The sequence below is a fragment of the Phocoena phocoena genome, chromosome 17 (assembly GCF_963924675.1).
Source record: "Phocoena phocoena chromosome 17, mPhoPho1.1, whole genome shotgun sequence".
Taxonomy (NCBI): Eukaryota; Metazoa; Chordata; class Mammalia; order Artiodactyla; family Phocoenidae; genus Phocoena; species Phocoena phocoena.
In genome coordinates, this window is record NC_089235.1 from 53,262,563 (window position 1) to 53,288,236 (window position 25,674).

At 35.2% G+C, this 25,674-nt stretch overlaps 1 protein-coding gene across 1 annotated transcript in view; it reads left to right on the forward strand.

Annotated features, from left to right (window-relative positions):
• Window positions 1-25,674, forward strand: part of PKHD1L1 (PKHD1 like 1) — a 154,667-nt gene that overhangs the window by 10,431 nt on the left and 118,562 nt on the right. The window contains exons 3-14 of the mRNA XM_065895147.1: window positions 896-1,040; window positions 2,178-2,286; window positions 6,484-6,541; window positions 7,782-7,875; window positions 11,497-11,550; window positions 12,156-12,229; window positions 13,141-13,183; window positions 17,077-17,147; window positions 18,315-18,425; window positions 20,356-20,445; window positions 22,312-22,580; window positions 24,096-24,187. Of these exons, the coding sequence (XP_065751219.1) occupies window positions 896-1,040; window positions 2,178-2,286; window positions 6,484-6,541; window positions 7,782-7,875; window positions 11,497-11,550; window positions 12,156-12,229; window positions 13,141-13,183; window positions 17,077-17,147; window positions 18,315-18,425; window positions 20,356-20,445; window positions 22,312-22,580; window positions 24,096-24,187 (1,210 nt within the window). The remainder of the gene's footprint in view (window positions 1-895; window positions 1,041-2,177; window positions 2,287-6,483; window positions 6,542-7,781; window positions 7,876-11,496; window positions 11,551-12,155; window positions 12,230-13,140; window positions 13,184-17,076; window positions 17,148-18,314; window positions 18,426-20,355; window positions 20,446-22,311; window positions 22,581-24,095; window positions 24,188-25,674) is intronic.

The following is a 25,674-nucleotide window of genomic DNA, read 5'->3' on the forward strand; positions in this document are numbered from 1 at the left end:
TTACTCAGCCTCACATCCTGGTTCCCGCCTCTTATTCTAGCCGCAGAAGTGGCAAAAAGTTCCCCATGTACTTTGACTCCATCTGTGCTTCCAGCTCTAGCCTCCAGGTCCCACAGCATGTCTTTGTCCCAGGGCTTCTTTGATGCAGTGACTTGGGACGTTGGAACCCAGATGGCATATACCTATGTGCAGCCTACAAGTGCAGGGAAAGCCATGTCCCCCGCGGGGAACTGTCAGCTCATGGGACAGGATGTGATGAATAAATGCTTCTTCCCATTGATTCTTTGCTTCTGAGAGGCAGTCTATATTTTCCTTAAAAGTCTTTTCCAGCAAGATTGAACCCCAGCTGTTTTCAGTGGTGTCCAGGTTTTCTTCTTCAGGTTTTCTTCTCTCTTGTCCCTAAGGGATCACCACCCAAATAAACTATCTACTTGCAAGTCCTTACCTCAGATTTTGCTTTATAGGTACTCAAGGTAAGGACCCCATGTCTTATAAAATCGTGTTCCCTTTGTCTCCTCTTTCTGTGCCCTTTAGCCTGCTGTTTTCATAGTAGTTATCTCCACTAGACATAGCATCTGGTGGTATATATTTGTATATTGTCTGTTTCTCCACCCCTCGCCACCCTATTACTGGGATATAAGCCATTTGATTACAATGCACTTAACAACCTGACAAATAATAAGTTTTCAAGCATTGCTTTTATGAATAAATTAATTAAAGGCTAATTTTCATGTTTCCAAAGAGGATTACAATCATAGAGGTGAATATGAAATAGATTAATTGCTGACATCAGTACTATTTCTTATTATTTATTCAATGATGCAATACGAAATAAGTGTTGGATCTTTGAAAACAGAGTTCCATTAATAATAATTGAGTGCTTTCATTATTCCAGGTTTTGCTCAAGCAAACCAGTTTAACTATGGAGTTGATAATGCTGAGTTGGGAAACAGTGTGCAATTAGTTTCTTCTTTCCGATCAATTTCTTGTGATGTAGAAAAAGATTCAAGTCATTCAACTCAAATTACATGCTATACTAGGTATGTTTTAAAGTATCTTTAATAAAATGATTTTCATCATATCAGAACCACAGTTATGCATATTAGTATTATAATAGTTTTATCACTCTGGCTATTACAATAATGTTTTTCTGATTATCAGCTATTTTTTTCAGCTATTATTTTTGATTTCATGATGTTTAGACTATTTTATACCTTTATTATATTCAGTTATAATACTCTTTCCACATATTGGCATGATCAAAATACATTCTAGGGCTTCCCTGGTGACGCAGTGGCTGAGAGTCCTCCTGCCGATGCAGGGGACACAGGTTCGTGCCCCGGTCCGGGAAGATCCCACATGCCGCAGAGTGGCTGGGCCCATGAGCCATGGCCGCTGAGCCTGCGCATCCAGACAGAACCTGTGCTCTGCAACGGGAGAGGCCACAACAGTGAGAGGCCCGCGTACTGCAAAAAAAAAAAACAAAAAAAAAACTATATCCTTTCCCAGGTTATTAAAGCTGTTATCATTATTGATCTTTTTTAGAAGATAAATGGCCACTATTAAATTGTGATGATGCTCTTCAAAATATCAAAATTATGCCTTCCTGTCCAGTTTGATTAATTTTGTTCAGAATCTTGACATAGTCATTAAGATTAAAGATGATCATTTTGTAGATTGACATTTCAAGTTCTTTACTATCAGCTCAAATTGATGTTTGTTATTAACAACTTAGGAGAAAAAAATTAATCATTGTAAATGGCAACTTTCAGTACTGAAACAGGTAGCCCAGATTTCAGAGGATTCCATCTACATTAGGCTGTTTTTCAGCTTACTTAGGGAGAAACATTATTAAAACTTTTTAAAAAGTAAAGCATAAAATAATTGTACCGAGATGATATGTTACTATTTTAAATGATTATTATTACATTTGTTTTCCTTTTCAATAAGCACCAATGCATTAGTCAGAATAAGCATTTGCCTGGGGTCTATAATGTTAGAATTTGCAGTACAGAGTTCAGGATGGAGATCATCTTCTTTCCATAATATAAAATTGAATTTAATTGTATAACAATTAGAATTTCAGACACTTCTTTTCAAAAATGACATGTACGTTAATGCTATATATTAAATAACAGAGTTTTGCATTCCTTATGTGTTCTTCATTTGCTTTCCAGAGCAATGCCAGAAGATTCCTACACTATTAGAGTCAGTGTGGATGGGGTTCCTATTGCAGAAAATAATATCTGCAAAGGTCACATCAACAGCTGGGCCTGCAGCTTCAATGTACGTGGCATCTCCTCTCTAACTTACGTATAATCGATAGTACGCTTTCTTTCTTGCGGAACTGGGTTTTTATTTTTTAATTTTACAGATTGTTATCTATTTCCACATTAAATAATTTACTAGCATGTAGCTAAGTTTAATTTCACCCACTGTTAATTATCTTCTGTAGTAATGGAAGCTCTTTTATCATTTCGTGTTTACCTTTTTAGATTAATTTTATTAATGAATTAAACTGGTATACTTCCAAACTATTTTCTTGTTCATGCTGTTTTTTCTCTTTCCCCATTTCTGCTCTTAGTTTGATTTTCCTTTTTCTGTTTTCATCAGACTCACCTTCATTTTAAATAGAGACATAACTCTTTTCCCTTTCTTTGTACTTTCTAATGCAATGAGATAAGATGTGACTCCATGCAGCACAGAGCCATTCAAAATTTAGTTACCCTAAATATAGGTGTTCACTATAATAAATTTTCTTCTAAGGACCATCCCATATATTTTAAAAAATTGTATTTATGCTTTAAGTTGTCAATTACCAAGTGCTGTAACGTTCCAATGTAAGATGAAATGCTGAGGAAATTAGTTATGATTTCTGTCCTCAAGAAGCATCTACGATTCCCAAATATATTGCCAAATATGAATCCCAAATATCTCTGGCTCCCTTCTCTCTCCTTAAATGTGGAGCCATCTTTTGTTTCCTAGAATAAAATACCAAAATGGCTCCAAAGCAACCTAAATTCAACAAATCTCAAACTGGGCTTCTCGTATTCCTCCTTAGCCCTACTTTTTGTCTGGTATTTCTCACACATCTCAAGCTAGAAACCTGTTACATCCTTGGTTTCTCCCTTTCCTTCATCTTCAGCCCCAAACCATGATGATCCTACCCTGCAGATTCGCTCTAAAGTTCGTTGTCCCCTTATCTTCTTTCCTGACATGGCCTTGATTTTGATTCTGGCCTTGTCATTTCTCACCCATTATCGCTGTAGCCTGTTGGTCTCTCTGTCCTTCTTCATTACACTGTTCACATGCAACATTCAAGACCATGCACGTTATTATTCCTTTCCCCTGTTCTAAAGAAGAAACGTATTATTTCTAATGTATGTACAAATAATGTTTTATATGATTTTTTGTGATATTTCTAATAATAGGCTTCTTAATTAGAAATATATTTATTGCTATTTCTGAATAAAGTTTAACTATCAATATTATCTATTTATTGATAATTCTTACAATGGAAGATGAGAATTTAGCACCTATATTCTTACATCTATTAACTTGTACTGTGTAACACAACTCGCAAGCTTAGCTTCAAGCAGCAATAATTTATATTGCTTATGTAGCCATGGATCAGCTGTGTGGTTCTTCTGTTCTGGGCAGAGCTAGACTGATCCCTGTTGGACTTGCTCGTGTGGCTGTGGTCAGCTGCGCATTAAGTAGGAGGCTTTGCTGCTCTCGGCTAGGTGCTTTCACATTTGGGAGGCCTCAGCTGGAACAACTAAGCTGATCAGGCTTTGTTCTATATAGTGTCTGTACCCTCCAAAAGTAGCCCAGAGTTATTCATATGATGGAGGCAGGGATCCCTCAGGAGAGCAGAAGTATGCAGGGAGCCTTTAGCCCTGGGCTCAGAAATGTCACGCTCCTTGAACCACATTCTAATGGCTGAAACAAGTTCCAAGGCCAGTCCGTATTCAAGCCTCCATCTCTTGATGGGAAGAGCTGCAAAGACATTGCAGGTGAGGATGCAGAGAGAGGAAAATTATAGCCATGTTTGAGATGAAACTGCTACCCCTTCCCACCTCCAACACACACAGATATCCTCCCACTCCTTCTCTCAATTAGATTTGCCCCAGTTTTGGTTAGATCAATATTCATAACAGGATTATGTCTGTATAAGTAATATTCATAGCTGAAACAAGTACTGTACTGTGACTACATTTCTCTCTCATACAGTATTTTGTTTTGCTTGGAGTTAATAACTGGGTTTTTATGTGTGTGTAGGTATTTGCCTAGTTTTCTGTGTATCAAACTCTGCACCAGAAATATGACATTTTTTCAATGTATTTAAATCATTAGGTAATTTATCAAATCATCTTTGCCTAAAAGACATCACTCCTGAATTCTTTTGTGCTCCTTCTCCAGTCTGGACAGCCTGTTCTCTGGATGTGCTGCACAGCAGTCAATCATCATGGGGTCTCCCTTCACCAGCTTTCTGGGGACTTCCTGCCTCTCTCCCTCATGTCACTACTTGCTCCCTAAATCTTATGTCTTCCTTTTTCTTGATTTACTACTCCCTCATGTTAGTGGAGCAAAGTGTACTTAGAAAATAAACTCCTTCTACTAATAGGTTAAAATAAAATCCTTCCAATACTAAAACTTCCATGCTACTCTCACATTTGGTTGACAGTTTAGTTGGGTATAGAACTCTAGTTTGGAATTTTGAAATCATATCTCCATTGTTTCTTGGTCCTGTGTCTTAAACAACCCATGGTGAAGGATCATCTTTTTTAAAAGCTCCAGTCTGTTGTGGCTCAGTATTATGTAAAATACAATAAAAATGTCACAGCAATGTCCAGTTGTTTTAAACATCTCAAAGTGCGTACCCTTACTTTTTGTTCTTATCAGGACCAATAACTTTTGCACACTTTTATTGGGTTGTTTAAAACCCTTTACAAAGTTGCAGACTTGTAGCATCTAATTCTCATACTATTTTCTGATTTTAGCTTTAATACTTTTTATCATTATCCTTGACTGCTGTTATTATTCAGACTAATTATTCTTAATTTTCAGAACCTTCTCCCTCATTTTCTATTTTCTATAAAATAACTTGCTCTGCCATCTTCATTGATTCTTTTCTTTGTAGATCGTGTATTAAATTGAAAATCTGTTTCTAATCTAGCTCCTCAAGTAATAATAGTAACTAATATGTTGTTTAATATGCACTCTTCAATTATTTTTTGCCACAGATGTAATTTATATGAGTACACTGTGGCTTAGAGAGATTGATTTACACACAACTTGGTAGTTCCTCTAGCTTTTCCCTTACTACTTCTAAAAATGATATTTTGCCCAAAGTCCATTTGACTAGGTATTATATTACTTATTACTTTTACATAGATTCTCCATTAACCATTTCTGAAGTGTGAAAGAATGAGTCTGAAGTCATTCTTAGCCTCAAATTTCAAAATTTATCTCTTCTTGGAAGTCTGAAAGAAATCTGTCCTTTTACTTTAAGTATCTGGGCATCTTTCTTTTAGGTTATTCCTGAATGAGAATTGGGGGAGGGGACAGCTGACATTTAGTGAGAGTCTACTTTGTGTTAGGTTATTTTTCTTATATAATTTTTGTATTCATGTAGAGGCCATCTTTTTCGCCACCAGAAACCTTCCTCCTCCAAAAAGCTTCAGTTATTCCTCAAAATTACAGCCCATGTTTCTGTCCTCTTCTGTTTTTCTGAGGTACCCTTGTGTTTGTGCAGATGGACTGTTCTTGATCTATTTCTAGCTTGTTTTTCTCCTACATTATTTGTTTTTAGGTGTAGATGTTGATCTGCTTGTATCCCAGTTATTGAGGAAACTTTGTCTATCAGCTCTGCTTTTTGCCGGTTCAGAATTAACTTTGTTTTTCAAATTTCCCTTTTGTGGTAATTATTTCTCATTTTGTCTTTTAAAAAGAAGTTGGCATATGTTTACTTGAATAATAATAGCCAATGTGTCAGGTGGTGTTCTAAGTATATTTTGTATAATAACTCTAGAAAATTATCGTTAGCTTAGTTACTAAAGCTTACTCTGATGAACTCTTTCCAAGTTTTGCTTCTATGTTTTTGAAAAATGCTTTGTTATTTTTCCTTTATAATCTTAACCCAAAGTAGGCTTTCTTTAATTTTATTCCACCAAATTCTTAAAAGTTTTTACCAGAGAGCCTTATTACTGTGGTTTGACTTACACTGATAACAAAAGGATGATTGAATTTTAAAATTCCAAGTAGAAACACTTTGAAATGAAAGAGGATTTTTAGGGAGTAAGGAAAAGATTTTGAATAATCAGAGTAATATTCTAAACTTTATTTCTCGTATATAAAAGGAATATTTTGACAGTCATATTATGGATATTGTTCAAATATAAATAATGTAAGAAGCTGAGATATTTCATAAAACTAGGACCAAAATAGAGATGACTGCTTATCAACAATATTATTTTACAGGCAAAAAGTTTCAGAACCCCAACAATAAGGAGCATCACACCTTTATCTGGAACTCCAGGTCTGTTACACGACAGCTGAAATATCTTTTTTGTTTATAATAGTTAATTAATTTTTAGTACATAAACTTATTATGATACCTAAAAATTTATAAATAGCATTTTCTGATTATAAAACAACTAAAAAAAATTTTTAATGCTTTTTAATAGCTGCATCTGAATCTATTATAATGTATTAAACTTTCTCTCTATTAAGCATTAGTTTGCTTCCAGTGCTTATTATAATAGCTATAGTTATGCCAATTTATAATTCCAACAGGAATATATGAAAATGCCTTTTTCTATAACCTTAACAATTCTAGGTACTCATTTTATTTCAAGAATTTATGTGAAAAATTCTACTCCTATACCTTCTTCTAGGGTGCTGGCCCTGGCTCCACCTGCTCCAAGCCCAGTGGACACTGGGTGCTGGAAGGCAGGAGGCCTTTTCTCCTTTTGTTTTTTTTTTTTAAAAAGAATTTATGTGAAGCATATAGTTGGGTTTTTTTTGAATATTTCCAGTTCTTTGACTTATGTAATTAATTTTGTATTTATTAACCATCTGTATTTCTTCTTTTTATAAATTATTGGTTCATCTCTCTTTTTAAGGCTAGTCATTTTTTTTCATATTAAGTTGCAAGAATTCTTTGCATTTTAAGAATATTAACCATATATACGTCATAGAGATGGGAAATATTTTTTGAATTTATTGTTTGCTTTTAAAATTTATTAGTGATGTTTCTGTCATTCAGACACTTAATTTTTATTATCTAATCTGTAGATCTTAACCTTTGTTATTTCTCCCTTTATTTTTATGCTGTAGAAGATCCCACCATCCCGATTATACAAATATTATATAAATTTTCACTTATTTTTCAAGAGTTTGTATGGTTTAATTGTTTATATTTAATTTTTATTTCACCTAGAATTTATTTCACTTTTTGGCATAAGGTAGGGATCTTATTTACGTTTTTTTCAAATAAATCACCCATGACCCAAGCAATATTTATTGAATAATTCATCCTATCTTCCACGAAACACCTCTTTAAGCTATAAATACTTAAAGATATCTCTTTAATACTATAATTATTTGTTCATGGTTTATTAGAACTTTCAGAACAATGCTAAACAATAGTAGTGAGCACAAGATGTAAGCGTCTGGATGCTTGTTTTGTTGGGAAAACCTCTAAAGTTTTCGTATTAAGTGTATGGGTATATGGATAGATAATCTTACACAGAGCTTTTTCTTTGTTTTGTTTTTAGGTACACTAATAACAATCCAAGGCAGAATCTTCACTGATGTCTATGGAAGTAATATAGCACTAAGCTCAAATGGGAAAAATGTTAGGATTTTAAGGTAAGTTTTCGATGTGGAGACGTATTCTTTTTTTTTTTTTTTTTTTTTTTTAAATTATTTATTTATATTTAGCTGCATTGGGTCTCCGTTACTGCACGTGGGGTTTCTCTACTTGTGGTGAGCGGGGGCTACTCTTCGTTGCGGTGCGCAGGCTTCTCTTGTTGTGGAGCATGGGCTCTAGGCATGCGGGCTTCAGTAGTTGTGCCTCGCAGGCTCTAGAGCACAGGCTCAGCAGTTGTGGCACGTGGGCTGCTTAGTTGCTCCACGGCATGTGGGATCTTCCCGGACCAGGGCTCGAACCCGTGTCCCCTGCACTGGCAGGCGGATTCTTAACCACTGTGCCACCAGGGAAGCCCTGGAGACGTATTCTTATAATTCATAAATGAGATATGATATCCCATGAATAATGGGTCCAACGATATTAAAAACCACTACAGGGGCTTCCCTGGTGGCGCAGTGGTTGGGAGTCCGCCTGCCGATGCAGGGTACACGGGTTCGTGCCCCGGTCCCGGGAGGATCCCACATGCCGCGGAGCGGCTGGGCCCGTGAGCCATGGCCGCTGGGCCTGTGCGTCCGGAGCCTGTGCTCCGCGGCGGGAGAGGCCACAACAGTGAGAGGCCCAAGTACTGACAAAAAAAAAAAAAAACCACTACAATGTTATGGGATTAACTAGTGGTTTTCAGCCATATTAGAGGAAGAAAAATAGACTGTTGCCATGATTCATTGACAAAGAAGCAATGGCCAGTATACCCTTCTCTTTTAGTATGACATAATTGCTTATTTTTCTATGATGGATTTTATTTATAGAAGGTACGTGGAAGCAAGTCCAATAGTAATTAAGCTAAAGTCACAGAACTTCATCACTGGAGAATTTTGTTACTTAATCTAACTGCCTCATTTTGTACATATTAAACAAAAACCTTGGAAGCCTGGAAGTCCATCACTTAGTCAAGGTCAGGAGGAGAACACAAGTCTGCTAACAGGCAATTTGGCACTTTTTCTGCCACATGTCATGTGTGGGACAGTGCTGAAACTAAAAACTGTCAATAGTTTATTAACAGGCTAGGATGTGAATCCTGGTTCCTCCATATACTAACTGTGGACCAGATGGTAACATTGGCTGGTTACCTAACATCAAAAAATACTAGTTGTCCACCTTTTGGGTAGGAAACTAGCACTGTCACTAGAGTTATCTTCCTCTAGCATAGGTGGGGTTATCTCAGTCCTGCCTTGAAAGACTGAAAGTCCTGTCCACTTCCTACAGAATCAGTATCATAGCTTTCAAGGTGCTTCATGCTTACTGAATACATATGTAAAATGAATAAATGGATAAATAATAACTCAGACAGCACACATACACATACATAAGCATATATAATTTTGTAAAACATGCACTTTGAAAGGTTTTACTAAATGAAATAAAGATAATTTATCTGGCATTCTGTGGAGTAGAACTCTCAGTTAAATCACATTTGTATGAATCTATAATATTCTAGAAATAGTCATGTTGATCTTATAATAAAAGAACTACTAAAATAGAGAAACAAATATTTAACATTTCATATGGACAGTTTAGTATAAATAAAGATTTTGTGTATTTCCATATAGTTGAGTGTTATGAAAATCTTTTTTAAAAATTGAAGTATAGTTGATTTATAATGTGTTAATTTCTGCTATACAGCAAAGTGACTCAGTTATACATATATATACATTCTTTTTTTATATTCGTTTCATTATGGTTTATCCCAGGACATTGAATATAGTTCCCTGTTACACAGTAGGACCTTGTTGTTCATCCATTCTATATGTAGTAGTTTGCATCTACTAACCCCAAACTCCCAGTCCATCCCTTCCCCACACCCCCTAGTGTTATGAATGTCTTATATTCCAATTCTTAATTTGGGTTCTCTAAGTCATCCTTTCCCTAATGATGGCAGAAAATAGAAAGTTTACCTTTCAAAGTGATTCCTTTTCTTTCTCCACTGTAGTTGAAATTTACTTCTGTTTAATACAAAGGAATGGATAAAAATTATTTCATGAAATCACAACATCACAGTCAGAAGAGACCTCAGAGGGACAGGCTACCCAGCTCCTATACTCTGGTAACCCTGAGATACTATACATAAATAGAAAAAAATTCACACACCTATTAATAGGAGGGACAAAGGTTTTAGAGCTGCATTTATCTCATTTCTACCACATTCATTGTGACACTGGGGCCCTCAAGGCATTTCACTGTGCCTGAGTTCTGTTACTAGGAAACAATGGGCCGAGTCCCGGGCAGGACGTCAGGAGACCCAAGTGATCAAGCTGCTTTTGCTTCTCACAAGTCTTGTCAATTTGGCCAAATCTCCAAATTCAGACCAGGTGCAAATGATAGAGGACATACAAATGACTGAAGAACCTAGTGCCTACTGAGGCACTTTTGGTCTAAAAGATCAGATGTGAAAAAAAGTTAAATATATGTATTTAAGGCCGAATAGGTTAGTATTACCATAGAAAGGCAAACCCAGACCACTTTGGGAATTACGGGGTGCGGTTAAGAGCACACATTGGAGTAGGACTGTCTGGGTTTGAATTCCTGCTCTGTCCCTTACTGGCTGCAGGCTTGGGCAAACTACTTAACCTCCCTGCCTCAGTCTCTTCATCTGTGAAATGGAAGGGTAATAGTTACTAACCCATAAGGTAGTTGCAAGGACTAAATGTGGTAAGTGCCTGTAAATGTTTGCTGCTAAATGTATTATTTAGTTGCAGCGAGGCAAGAAGTTAGAAAGAGAATATGAATTCATAAATCTCTAAAATGGTTACAGTAATTCAGTTTACAACCTAATGTAATGATCAAATGAAAGAATTTGTGTGTATATTAAAAAGTTCAAAGTTCTCTACAAATAGAAGTCCCTATTTTTTATAGTTGAGGTTTGTATCTGGCCTTATTTTCAGTGTGGGATTTGCTGTCCCAGAAGCTGGGGGTTTGTTCTGATGGTGCAAAGAATGTGATAGCAGTCAGTTACCTGCAAGCCTCTGATCTCCTTGGGTTCTATCAGCCTTAAAGCAATGGGTCGACCTAGTCAGCTGGGGAAACGTGAAGGCAGATTTTCCTCTCAGCTTCTAATCCTTCTCAGCTTCTTTTTCCCATTTCATTGACACTGATGCTGTTAGACATCCTCTTCATCCAATTACTTTGTGGGACCTCTGCTGTGGGCCTTGTTTAATTCTTATAGTATGAAACTTAACTAGAAAATTATATTTTGTATTTGAATTAATTGAACTTCAGGTGGAAGAGTCCCCATTATCTACATTTTCTATTCCCATAGTATTTATCACTTTCTAACACACCAAATATGTTATTATTATCATGTTTATTGTCATTCTCCCCAAGTTAGAATGTCAGTCCTATAAAGGCAGGGATCTTTGTTCTGTTCACTGATGTGTTCCAGTACCTAGAGCAAAAACTGTAGCATAATAAGTGGTCAGTAGATGTTTGTTGAGTGAATGAATGATGGATAATAATAAGTGATTGGGAAAAAATATATAAGGTAGCAGTAAACTTGGTGGGAGGAGAGCATTTTGAAATAATGTATTAAACACAATTTGATCATTTCCAATAAAATATTTATACAGAGTTTATATTGGAGGAATGCCCTGTGAACTTCTCATACCACAATCTGATAATTTGTAAGTAATTCAATTAATTTTCTTTAGAAAAATAAATAGTAGATACAAACATACTAGTAAGTAATTCAAATAATTTTCTTTAGAAAAATAAATAGTAGATACAAACATACTAGATTTAAATAGTAATTTCTAGCAATATTGCATAGCTGAATGCTTTATAACATTATAAAGATTATAACATTATAATGCTTTGTAATATTTTTACAGTAAATTATCAATCATTTATATAGTTAGATGTAACCTGATATCTACTATCTCCAGTATAGTATGATATGAACTGCTTTTAGATTATTTTGAGAAAGATGTTTTGAGAAATACCTTTATCAAATAATTGTTTCACTTGGTAATGTTTTAAATTCTTTGAAAGGAATATCAATGGGGATAACCAAATTAATTACAAAATATTTAATTTTCAAATGAAGTTTTATTCAAATAACTTCAACCAAGACTGGGAAGTATTTTCATTTTACAAAAATTTTTGTTGTAGCAACAGTTTCTATCCTGATATATATTCTGAAATTCATAAGATGTTTTTAAGGGAAACACAATATTTTAAAACTTTAGTGTCAATATAAACTTTGAAATTAACATATATATTTTATTAGGTATGGTCTAAAACTAGATCACCCAAATGGAGACATGGGTTCTATGATTTGTAAGACGACTGGAACTTACATTGGTAAGTGTCAGTCGTCATTCTTCATTGTTCTCAGAAATGCCTATTTCCTTGTTTTGTATTCTCTTAGACCTCTCCTATGGCCTCATCCCTTTTTTTTAAAATTAGCATTTCCTCTTTACCTTGGCTTCTTTTCAGTGTCATGTAAGCATGTATGAATTACCTTTTTCTAAGGTTGACATTGAAGTAAGCTGCTTCAAGTTTCTTTTTTCTTTTCTTCTATCATCCAGATGATTCCATTACTAATTTACCTGTAGCTTTACTTTTACTGTTTTTTTCTCCTTGCTCTATGTACTTTAGACTCATAAACCTTTTAGTTATTGAATGAGCTTTATTCCTTCTGTCTCAGGACCTTTGCAAACTTCCCATCCTGAGAGTTTCAGATAAAATGTCATGTCTTCAAAAAACCCTGATCCCCAGCTTTACATTCTCAAAGTTCGTTCTCCTTCTGATTGATAGCTTTATCACAGTTTTTAGTTCTCTGTGTCATTGCTTTTGACTGACTGTATCCTCCACTTGGCAGTGTGCTCTTTGAGAAGAGCAAACCGTGTGCTCACCCTGCATCTCTCAACCCGTAGCTGAGTGTCTGACTCAATTAAGTAGCTGTTAAATGAATGAAAGAAAATTGAGGGCAATATGGTTACATATATATTCTTTTCTTCTCCTTCATTCATTATTATATTTTGTCAGGTTTTCCTGGTTATAACCTTGAGACATATTATTCTGTATATCTTAAAGTACTAGGTACTTTAAGATATTTCAGTTTTCATTTCTTTGAGGATTAGTAGACGGTTGCATAATTACAGTGTTAATTTTATATTTCTTTTCTTTGTTTTAAATCAGCTTTATAATACAGAGTTATTGTTCTCCTGTGATTGAGAATTTAATTGATTGCGTATATTAATTAATTCCAGGTCATCACAATGTCAGCTTCATCTTGGATAGTGATTACGGAAGGTAGGTCATTTTGTAAATAATAATTTTCATAATTAATTCAACTGGGTAAATAAAATAAAAGTGTACATTTACTTTGTGCTATATAGATCCCTAGATTAAAAAATTAATCCCTTTCTTCCCCCAAATTAACATTTAAGGGATCTGTAACTCCTGTTCACTCATAATTTGTGCCTCAGACATGGCCTTCCAATTGTTGGGAAATCTAGCATTACCTAAAACAATAACTAAAAAAATCTTTGACTGTGATATTATAAAGTGTTATTTTATGTTTTGTCATCCTTCTTATTTAATTAAAATTGTTTTGATAGCTAAGTAATTAAATTTTGATTTGAACTAATGTAAGAATAAATAAAACCTCATGGTTAATATTACCTGATAATGGTTTTCTCTTAAAGTGTCAGGACAAATAGAGTTTTGAAAGATGGTAGTTATAGCTTTTAATTGTTCATTTTAACACCAATGTTAATATATTTATGATTTTTACTAAAACTAGAACTTATTTCCAGATATCCTAATTTCAGTCAGAAAGACCATCACACGCTTACAGAAATATCAGAATATGCAAGTCTCAACACATGTTGCAAATGTCATATTATAGATAATAATAATGAACATTTAGTAGCAGGCATGGTGTTAGGCACTTTACATATATTATCTAGTTTAATACTCCCAAAGAACCTATAAATTGAATGTTATCATCCACCCCATATTGCACACTGAGAAAATGAGGCTTAGGAACATTAAATAATTTGCCCAAGGATATTCAGCTAGTAGGAAGCAGAGCTAGAATGTGCACTCATGCAGTCTGACTCCAGGGCCTAAGCCTTTTATTCCAGTGCTCTGCCATGACTGATGGAGGGTTTCAGTCACAGAACCACATCTCATCAGTATTTAACATCCTGACTCAGGATTCTCTAACATGGTGGGATCACCCCACTCCTGGAGTATTTGCAAATGTTGGGGGGTGGCATTTGTTGGCAGTCCCACTAACTATAGCATGCTAATGGCGTTTTATGGGCAGGACCATGATGTGCCAAACCTAAATGAATTGTTCTTCCCAAAATGTCATAGCATCTTCCACTGGGAAAGTAAGCTGGTTGATAGAAATCCAAATAAGTTACAAGATTTAGCCATGCAGTCCTAATATGTCAGTAGTAGACCAATGATAAAATAGGTCTATTGATTTCTTTTTTGTCTCTGAAGAGAGACTCAGTGCTTAGAAGTTTGGAAAGAGTGGCAATATTGTAATCAGAGTAGATGTTATTCCTGTTCATTGTTTACAGACTGCAAGAGAAGGGTGAGATTTGGTCTCTGCATGTATGGAAATGCAGTTGAGTCGGTGAAACCAAATCCATTATCACTGTATTTAGGCATGAGCTAGTTCTAGACACCTAGAGGCAATATGTTTATTACCAAGTTATAAACCTGGGCTGGACACTGTTTTTTTTAAATTGTGGGTCCCCAAAGCACAGGGACTATATTTTCTTTTTAAAAAAAATTTTTAACAGTTTTTTGGGCTGTGCCACGCAGCTTGCAGGATCTTAATTCCCCGACCAGGGATTGACCACAGGCCCTGGCGGTGAAAGCACCAAGTCCTAACCACTGGACCGCCAGGGAATTCCCACTGGACACTTCATTATAGAATAATATATACTGCTCTAAAATCATGAAGAATATTATAATTCAAGATAAGCCAGAGTGGATGATATGTAAATGGTGCTAAGATTTACCTTTATGATTTACATGGGGCAAATGACACAGTCCCATGACTTAACTGTGATTTGCTGCAAGGACATGGCCTACTTACATATAATTTGATAAGATTAGACAATAGGATTTTATTGAAAATACTAGAGAAATATGTCAGAAGCAACAATTACTCAGTTTTAAATTATTTCATGAACTATATATGGTTCTTTTATGCTCTCAATGTCATTCTTCCTAAGGTGAGAAAAGTGACTTCTTAGTCCTGAGTCTGTATGAAAGGTACTAATTGCCAAATCCATCATATGTTTCTCAGAGAAATAATTACCCAAAAATAGAACATTTGAGTGATCAAGCTTGAATGTGATTAATAAGTATACGTAAGTCAATATGTGGCATTAACATGCCCCCAATTTTCAATTTTAAAAAGTCAGAAAATTTGCACATATATAGGCAAAAATATTGCATAAAATTGTTAATTCTGTGATCTTGACTTATAATCATTTTTTTCCTTTTTAAGCCAATGGATTTCCTTTTGTATTAGTGTCTCAGAATTTAAGAAATTGTGTTTCTATATAAAACAATCTTATGAATTTAAGATAACTGTTAAAAATATGACATTTACTACTTGAGAGCCTAGTTTTAAGATTACATGGCATTTAAAAACATTATCACTTTATAAGTTATAAAATCCATATTTTACAAATTTCAGGAGTATTCCTGAATATCAGATGAACCAATTAGACAGTATTGTGGCACCCATTCTGTATTTCTTTTTTTTTTTGAAGTTTAGTTGATTTACAATGTTGTATGCATTCTGTATTTCTTTTAATAACCAACCTTCTCTCTTCTATTACCCCAAGTTCAAACAACAGCTGTTCCAAACTGATAAGGTTTAGATGAGGCTCGCTTAATTGAGAAATGCCTAGTCATTATCAATGAATTAGTGAAAATCACCTCAGTGTCATACCAAATAAATTACATTCAAATTTTATTTCAGGAGGCAATTTTCCCACCAACTTAAAAAGCAGAGTTAATTTTTCAGATGCAGGATCTGACCCCAGACAACATTGTCGGAACTGGCATCATTTCAGATCTTTGAGAAATCAGCTGAAAAGCTTATAACATAAAAATATAAAATCTAGTATGAACTTCTTAAATAACTAATTTAGCATAAAATATTTTCAGGGACTCTTTAGCTTTGCAAATGCAAATTATAATGCCTGTGTTAGACTTATAGGGAGTTAACTCTTGGTCTCCACCACAAGATTTGCATTATCCTTTTAGATTCCAGTTCATTGTGTTATAATTATGGTGAATGGGTTTAGGTCTTAATATTAGAATTTCTTAACTTTTCTAATTATGAATTTAATTGAGGTAATTAAGAGAACAGCATTTAATTTTAGGATCAGATTCCTTCCTTTCCTAATCCTCTAGACTATGGAAGTGCAAGTATGTATCTGTCAAAAATATGAATAGGTTCTGTGTTTATTAAGGGTGACTTAACTCTGGTGGACTGTTGTGAACTTGCTGTCATCCATTTGTATTCTCATGTAAGTTAGTGGCAAGAGAGGAGAACTGTGTAGTACCCAGGGCTCTGGACTCAAACTGCCTGGGTTCAAATTCTATTTCTGCTACTTACTGTCTTTGTGATCTTGACTAAGATAAAAATTCTCTGAGTTTTACCTACTTCATGTAATATCAAATTGAAAATTTAATAGCATAATAAATTAAAAGCGTAAAAAAATCTTAGCTTAAAAGCTTAAAAATCTTAGCATACCTGATAAGTGTTCAATAATGTTAGTTATTCTGACAGTAAATGGGTTATAAGAGCATAGAGCACTCTGGGGTGGTCATCAGTAGAGCCCAGCTTTTATGAAGGGCAGTCCTCCTGTCTGTTTATTTTTTATGTTAATATAAATTCTTACTTTATTGAAGTATAATTTGCATATAATAAAATGTACATATTTTAAGTGTACAGTTCAGTGAGTTCTGACAAATATATCTTCATGTATTTGTGTTATCAATAACTAAATCAGGATGTAGAATAATTTTATCCTCCTGAAAAGTTCTTTCCTGCTCCTTTGTAAATTATATGATTTCTATCACTAAAGTAAAAAAAAAAAAAGAAACAGTTTCCTAAAATAAAGGTCATTTTTAAAGCAAGAATTTTTACTTTTTTTAAACAGGAGTTTACCACAAAAAATGGCATATTTTGTTTCTTCTCTCAATAAAATTTCAATGTTTCAAACGTATGCAGGTATGTGACCTTTCTGTGTGTGGGGTGGGGGGCAGGAGAAGAGATATTTCATCAAATCAAATACAACAGTGACTGTAAAGTGTACTATATTATGTTACGTAATTCTAAGAAAGGAAACACACCTAAGATGAGGAGTGAAATAGGAAGTCCTGACATTAAGCTACGATCCTGAAAACTACATTTCTGGTGTAAGGTTGATTGAGAAATACACTTATCACACTAAAAGAGACAGCAGGGAAACTTGTGCATCTCAACTTGGGCTGTTGATCAAGGGAGGAAAAAAAAATCTCTGCTGTCAATTGAAACCACAAACCAGCACTCTCTGAGATTTATGCTGTCAGTGTGGTCCAAAAGAATCCTCAAGCAGCTCATAATTTATTTTAATTTAATGAGGTCTAAGGTTGGTAGTGCCCCTAGGCGAGTGTCAAAAGCAAACACAAACCCTTCTGGAAGAATAATACTTCCTTCCGGGTCTGGGATGATTCAGATTTCAAAGGTGTTCAAATATGAAAAAAATGTATGTCTTGGAATCAATCAAATATGATCTATCCTGGCTTTTTCTAGAAACTTATTTAATGTGAAACTTCTATGTGAAAATACATAGAACTTCGATAGATTGAACTAATAAGGGTAAATTTTAATAAGAATCTACCATATGTTATGCACTGGGCTATTTTACCAATATACCTAAGACTTTTATATATAAAGCCACAAGAATTCCAATCATAGTTAATATATTAGTATATGAAAAAAATATAAGATGTTGGCCCATAAATTTAAGGAAGATTCATTCTTCAAGAGCATAGAGAAGAGGCTGTTCTCTTTGCCTTCCTGTTTTCTTTTGGAACCAAACATCTATGCTCAGCCCAGGTTTTCCTTGTTCTCTGGATCCTTCTGTTACCAGTGTCTCTTTAGTACTAGTTACCACTAACGCCTGGTCCCCAGAAGATGTAGGTCTCTGTGAAAGCCATGTTTATAGTCCTCTTTGCAGGATTGCATCAGAGACAAAATAATGAAACACCTGATACTTTCATTTGGTAATCCAGTACCTTCACTGTGTTATGTACTATGGCTAGGTAATTTGGAAAATTGGTAAAAATCAAACATTTGTGTTTATGTGTAATATTCATGGCATTGTATTTCTTGTCCTTGCCCTCCCCCTCCCAGAGGTCACTAAGGTTTCACCTTCACAAGGAAGCATTCAAGGCGGCACCATGCTAACAATAAGTGGACGGTTCTTTGATGAGACAGATTTCCCAGTCCGAGTTTTTGTTGGAGGTAATTTTCATGATTTTTAATAAAAGAACCAATCCTTCCTTTTCTTTAATAACATCTAAGAAGAATAAGTCTTTTCTTAATTAATGCTTAATTTAAAAGCTGTGTATTTTCAGATGGGCATTTGGTTCTGGGGCTTGATGCTTTTCCCACTGCAATTCTCCAGTGAGGACCACTCCTTGCAGCCTTATATGACCAAGATGTGGGCTTTGAGGTCAGCACCGAAGGGCATTGCATGGCAGCATCATGGCTGCCATCAACAAATTCCTCACCACACTTAGCGACACACGTACCCTCTACTTAATAGACTCTTAAATTACCTTTTTGAACTGTTATTATTTCTTAAAGGGTTAGGTAATTATGGGAAATTTAAAGTGGTATTTAGGGATACTCTCCTCATCCCCTTGTCATATACGGTGCCTTATCTGGACATCAGTAATTATAGATGGTAACTGGCCTTAGAAAGAGCATCAATTAATGTGTTGTATGTTCACAGCTGCACATCAGGCTTGATTCTCTGGTTATGCATCACTTTTATATGTCTGGTCCAGATCTGTTCAGAGGTAGGGTGCTAGGCAGCTCAAATAGGAAGTTGGGGATGAATGTAACAGTGGGGGTCTTCCCACTCAGTTATAATGACCTTACCTACCTTGACGTGCAGGGGACAGGATATCTGCCCATGCACCTGGCATGTAATTTTTCTGATAGAGCCTGCTGCTTAGGTACTTTCTGCTTTTAAGGAATCTGCTAATGAGCCAGCCAAGATGTGATTTCAAGAAAAGAAATTCATAGAAAGCAACCTCATGTAACATTCATATAATGTCTTTCCTATCCCCATGAATCCTCGCTGGCCACCTGCATAGGCCAAAAGATTTTAAACTTTCATATAATATGTTATTCTGATCAGATACTATATTTTAAATATTAGAAGCAGGGACATAAAATATTTTTAATATATATAATATGTTTTACGATCTGATAGTATGATACAGCTGATATGCAAAGATAACATGTTAAATTTTTTTATATTTCATTGCCATTAATGTTACAGCCAGATTTGAGATTTTGAATCCTCAATAATTTCTTGAAAATAATGATCAGTTTTTGTATCTTTGCTCCAAACAAAATGGGTTAAGTTAGTTTAATATACTGTTAAAATGTACTGTTTTCTAGTTCAATGATCTTGCATTCACAAAGCATTCAAAATAGTGAAAGGTTGTGTTGAAGTATCCATTTTCCAGGCCACCAAACAAAATGTGGCAAAGATACTTTCCTCCATTTCCCTTGCTTCACTGTTCATGGGTTATTTCCGTTTCAGTAAATAGTTAATGAGGGCTGGCCTTACATGAGGCACTGTGAGGAATACATGGGGGTGTAAAACGTACACTCTTACTGAAGTCTAATTGTGCTTATGTGTACCAACAGTTATTTAGAATCTTGTCTGTTTTGGTTTCCATCTGTCTGTGGAAATACCACTTACAAGTTATTATTCCTTTTGTTTTCATTTGAAAAAGTTGGACAAAACCACCATTAACCTAAGAGGACTGGGATCATCTACTTTTGTAAATTCTGAACATCATTGATTTATTCAGAAACTTTCTCCAAGGAACAAAACATAAGGCTTTGCTTTGTACCCAGATAAAATATTTCACAGTGACATCATTTTATCAAATTTCGTATTTTGTTTCTCTGAAATTATGAAATATTCTAACTCAGACTTGTGAGATTTTGCCAGCAAAATGTAGCCTATGGAAGTATGACAATTGATGAATGCTAAAGCTTTCATGGAGAATATGTAAAGGAAATTAAGACCCTTCAACTTTGCCTCTTGCTTTTGTAACTTAGCTTTAATTGAAAAAGCACTCCAAGATAGGCTGATGTGATTTTCATTCTGAAGCTCTGTAGTAACAGTTCTGCCCTTGCTTCTCTGTAGGTCAAGCCTGTGATATTTTGAATGTCACAGAAAATAGCATATGTTGCAAGACACCGCCTAAACCTGATATTCTCAGAACTGTATATCCAGGTAAGTCAACAAAAGGGAGAAGGACCATTTCTATATTTGCGTAAGAGGAATATTATTGACAGATATCTTTAGTGTCTTAGTCCGTTTAGGCTGTTACAACAGAATACCATAGACTGGGTAGCTTATAAACAACATTGATTTCTCACAGTTCTGGAGGATAGGAGTCAAAGGTCATAGCACTGGCAGATTGGGGATCTGGTGAGGACCTGCTTTCTCACAGATGAGGCCTTCTCAGGGCTAGGGAGAAGAGACCTCTGGGGTCTCTTTCATAAGGGCACTTATCCTATTCATCAGGCCCTACCTCCTAATACCATCACATTGGGCATTAGGTTTCAACATCTGAGTTTTGAGGGGACCCAAGCATTCAGCCCGTAACATAGTAACAAAAAATATTATTTGAATTTTTTAGAATTTGTAGTGAGAATTATAATAAATTTCTTTCTAGTTTTTTTCTTTATACTTTCTGGATTAGGAAATTTTTCTATTAGCATAGCTGCATCAAGGCTGTACCAGTGGAGGTAAACCTGGCCTAAATTACTCAGATACCCTGTGAAAACTCTATATTGATAGAGTATAAGGGTGCCTTTATTTCAGATCAAATGATTATTACTAAATTTTGGTACAGGCTACCTGGAAAAATTTAAAATGCTTTATTCCTGGTTAAAAAATAAACGTCAGAGGTTAAATCCTTATTTGTCTAGAATGATTTAGGCATGATCACAGGGATGAGAGACACGGAACACAAAATTCTTTTCAGAGTTTCACCTGTGACCAGTGAAAGTGCATCTGATGGCCTTGCTATCTGCAACTAGACCACCGTGATGCTGTGCATGTGTGTGCATGGATTCTGTATCTCATCCTGTGCACTCAGTGAAATCAGTTTATAATTGTGTCATTGATTGGTATTTGAAGCCAAGTAAATTCATTTTATTAACCTCTTAAATGTCCTTGTTTTGAACAATATTTAAAAATTGACCGGTTTAAGAGGAGGATTTTGATATTTATAATTGATTACTTTAAAGAAAGTTGTATATACCAGAGCATGCTGCTGCTGTGAAAGGTTGACGTGCTCAAGCTTTTCTCTCACCAGACTCAGGGGAAGAGTAGTACCCATTATTTTCCAGATTCAGGCACTCCAGACAAGCCTAAGGCTGCTGAACCAAGGCCTGAGCCTGATTGTTGTTGTATTTTAAAGAAGAAAAATAAAAAGTGAGACGGCTCATTATGATTAGGAAAAAATTACACTGGCAAGTGTAAGTTCACTTTAATGAGAATGTTCTCTCTCTGATTCTGTCCAAGAAGGAGGAGAAATCCTAGAGCAAAAGTAATGTTAAAAAGAAGAAAAACAAATACTGACAGAAATGTTAAGGCCAACAGTGTCTGTTCTTTGAGCTATTAATTGAGTAACTTTTATTAGAGAGAATAATCAAGGTGAAGTTTTGTAATCAAATGGTCTGAATCTTGAAGTTTTGAGTCTTGACTATATAAAGCAACATCAGTCATATCAAAAATCATAATTATTATATTATTACTATCTTATGTAAAGCATTCACTAAGTACCAGGTATTTTACATATGTATGATATCTAATCCCCATAGTAGCCATGCCAATCATAGTATTATTCTCATTTTACATATGTAGAATCTGAGGGACAGATATGTGAAACAATAAATTGCAGACTGTCTTAACAGCAGTCTATCCTCTAGGTACAGATACACGTAGAGATATGTGTAATTGTTTTGTTTACACACATGCTGTAAAAATGTGAATAGAAATAGAATACCTATAATCACCACCAAAGTAAAAGACATTGAGATACTGCATGAAAATTCTGATGAAAGCTTTCTTTTATTTTTTTACGTTTAGGTGGGAGAGGCCTAAAGCTTGAGGTGTGGAATAGTAGCCGTCCAGTACATCTTGAAGAGATACTCGAATACAATGAAAAAACTCCAGGGTACATGGGTGCCAGTTGGGTAGATTCAGCTTCCTATCTTTGGCCTATGGGACAAGATACATTTGTTGCACGCTTCAGTGGATTTTTGGTGGCTCCCGATTCTGATGTTTATAGATTCTACATCAAAGGTGATGACCGTTATGCTATTTATTTCAGCCGGACTGGACTTCCTGAAGATAAGGTAGGGAAGCCACAGAATACTACTTGATATTATAGAAGCAATATGATAACCTTTATACATATCCCATTTATTCTACACCAAAACCAGTGAATATGTTAACGAATTTATGTGGTGGGTTCTTGGTTATTTTAACACATGTGGTATGAACCATAAAGTTGTTAGAAAACCCATTGCCTAAAAGAAAATGCTTTACCATACCTGAGTTTTCTCTAACAAAAAAACCCCCACATACATTTCCTTTAAAATTGAAGATTATTATTATTTTTTTTTTTGCGGTATGTGGGCCTCTCACTGTTGTGGCCTCTCCCGTTACGGAGCACAGGCTGCAGACACGCAGGCTCAGCAGCCATGGCTCACGGGCCCAGCCGCTCCGCGGCATGTGGGATCTACCCGGACCGGGACTCGAACCCGTGTTCCCTGGATCGGCAGGCAGACTCTCAACCACTGTGCCACCAGGGAAGCCCCTGAAGATTATTTTTATTATGAAAGAATTATGGTCACACATAGGAAATTTGGAGAAGAGTCCAAGTATTTCACTATCCTGCTAGATCTGTTTGACTATTACTTGGTCATGAGATTAAAGTCTATTATCTCCTTTTGTCTGTATTTTGTTTCTTACATAAATAGAATCATACATCCAATTTTATAGTCATTTTTGCCATGTATTAGTATTTTCACATATTATTAAATAACTTACGTAACACCATTTTTGATGACTGAATAGTATGCTGTTACATGAGTTTACTACCTTTTCCCATACTAATGAGTTTTTAACTTACTTCTGATTTTTTATGACCACAGATCATACTCAATTGAACATTTGTGTTCATTAAATTGTTCTGTATTTTATGTTATTTCTTTAGGACAGTTTCACAAATGTGAAACTAATGAATCAAATCATAAGAACGTTTTATGACTGTATATATGGCAAGGTTGTCTCCCTAACTGGATGAACAAGTTTAAATTCCTGCCCATAACACGTGAATTCCAATTTTACCATAGCTTTTCAGCATGTTTCCTTTAAAGACAGTATAGTCATTTCTAATGGGAAGCCCAAAGTTTTCTCTTTCTAGTATGCAGACCCAATTAGTAATCTCTGGCATCTTTCAGACCTCCTTTTAATGATCTCATTTGGATTAAGTCCCTCAAAGTTCTCAGTAGAACAAAAGAATATTTTATTTAACAATAACAACCTCCTCCCTGTATGGATCTTTAAATTTCCCATTTGCAGTTCTAATTGTGGAAAAGCTATGTTCTGTGTGTGTTCATGGAATAGTGGAGTTGATGTTAGTTAAGGGTGGAAGGGGTGAAGTGAGCTTTGATAATTTTTTAAAATCCATTTCATCATGAAAAACAGATATTACAAGAAAAATGTGAAATATTTTCACATTTTTCTGTTCATAAAAGTTCTAAGACTGACAGAAAAAATAAATGATAAATAAATGCTGAAAAGGCTTATTAATAAGTTCCTTTCTCCCTCTCTCTCTCTGTCTCTCTCTGTCTTTTTGGGATAAGGTGAGGATTGCCTATCATTCTTCCAATGCCAACAGTTATTTTTCCAGCCCAACACAAAGATCAGATGACATTCATCTTCAAAAAGGAAAAGAGTAAGGTTTTTTTCTTTTCTTTAAATTATTGTGTAATATTTAAAAACTATAATTTTATATATAAAAATATTTTCAATTTGTTTTATTGGTAGAAGTGATACTAGTTTATTGGTTTAATTTATAATTGGTCATTCTCTATAATTTGCTAAGTTTTGTTTCTATATTTTCAAGCATACTGGCATTCAACTAACCAGGAAAATTTGAAATCTAAATTATTCCTGTTGCAGAAATTACAATTTTGTGAAATTTACTTAATCCTGCTTTAGTTTCTTATTAGGACATTTCAGTCAATCCAGCCATCTAATTTCTCTTCTCCTATTTTCTCTATTGCTAGTGAAAAATCACAAAAACCACATGGATTTGTACCATAATTAATATATATTTAATATTCTCTTGATTTATTCCAGACCCTGGACCAGGTACTAGAAATTTAATACAAAGGATATTAAAATATATTCCCTGCCCTTAAGGAGTACTTATTTAGTGCTGAAAGGTCATTTCCAGGGAGAAAATGAGGATATTATTCAAATAGCTAATAATCCCATTCAAAAAGTCAATTCAGGATTCCTAGAAAACAGGGAGGTAAAAGATGATATATGCAAAATAGCTAAGTTACATGGAGAACATCAAAAGTTTCACTGAAATTTTCTTCCATTTACCATTTGTATCTGTTAGGTTTTGCTGCATAAGAAACCATTCCCCCAAATTTAGTAGCTTAAAGCAACCCAGTTTTGTGATTAGCTAGGTAGTTCTTTTGATCCTGACTAGTTGGTGATTAATGGTCCAGGATGGCCTCACTCACATATCAGGAGCCTCAGCTGTCCTGATGGGAACTGAGATATCTGAGATGTCTCACTCCACATGGTCTCTCATCTTCAAGGAGGCTAGCCCAGGCTTGTCACAGTGTCCCAGCAGTTAAGAGGGCAATTCCTAATGCACAGGTACTTTTCAAATTCTGCTTGTGTCATATTTGCTAATATCCAATTGGCCAAAGCAAATGGCCAAACTTAGATTCAGTGGGTGAAAAAATGAACTTCACTTCTTGATGGGAGGAGTTTGTTTTGTTTGTTTGTTTTTTCCATTTACCATGTCACCTTCCCAGATATCAATTAGATTATGCTCATAGGCAGCACCATGAAGGTGTGATGGAGCTGGACAGAGAGGGTTGGGATCAATGGTACCTGAGAGAAATCACACTAAGTGTTCTCACTAAAGTCTTAGGAATAATACGCTTTCCATTCTTTTTCTCCTCCTTCTAGCACTTCTTTCTAAACTTAAGCATTTTCTTTTTTAACCAAGTTCACTGGGCCAGTTCAGAGTAAATGCAGCATCTCGTTAATACCTATTGCTATTAAGTGTCAATACGCCTTCAGGCTTTGCCTTGACCTTGGAAAATGAGTTCAATTTACCTGCTTGGCAAGAGCACAGAGCTTGCATGAAAGTGACTTGTAATACATCTTGCCCCTGGTATCTGTGCTTCTGCAAAC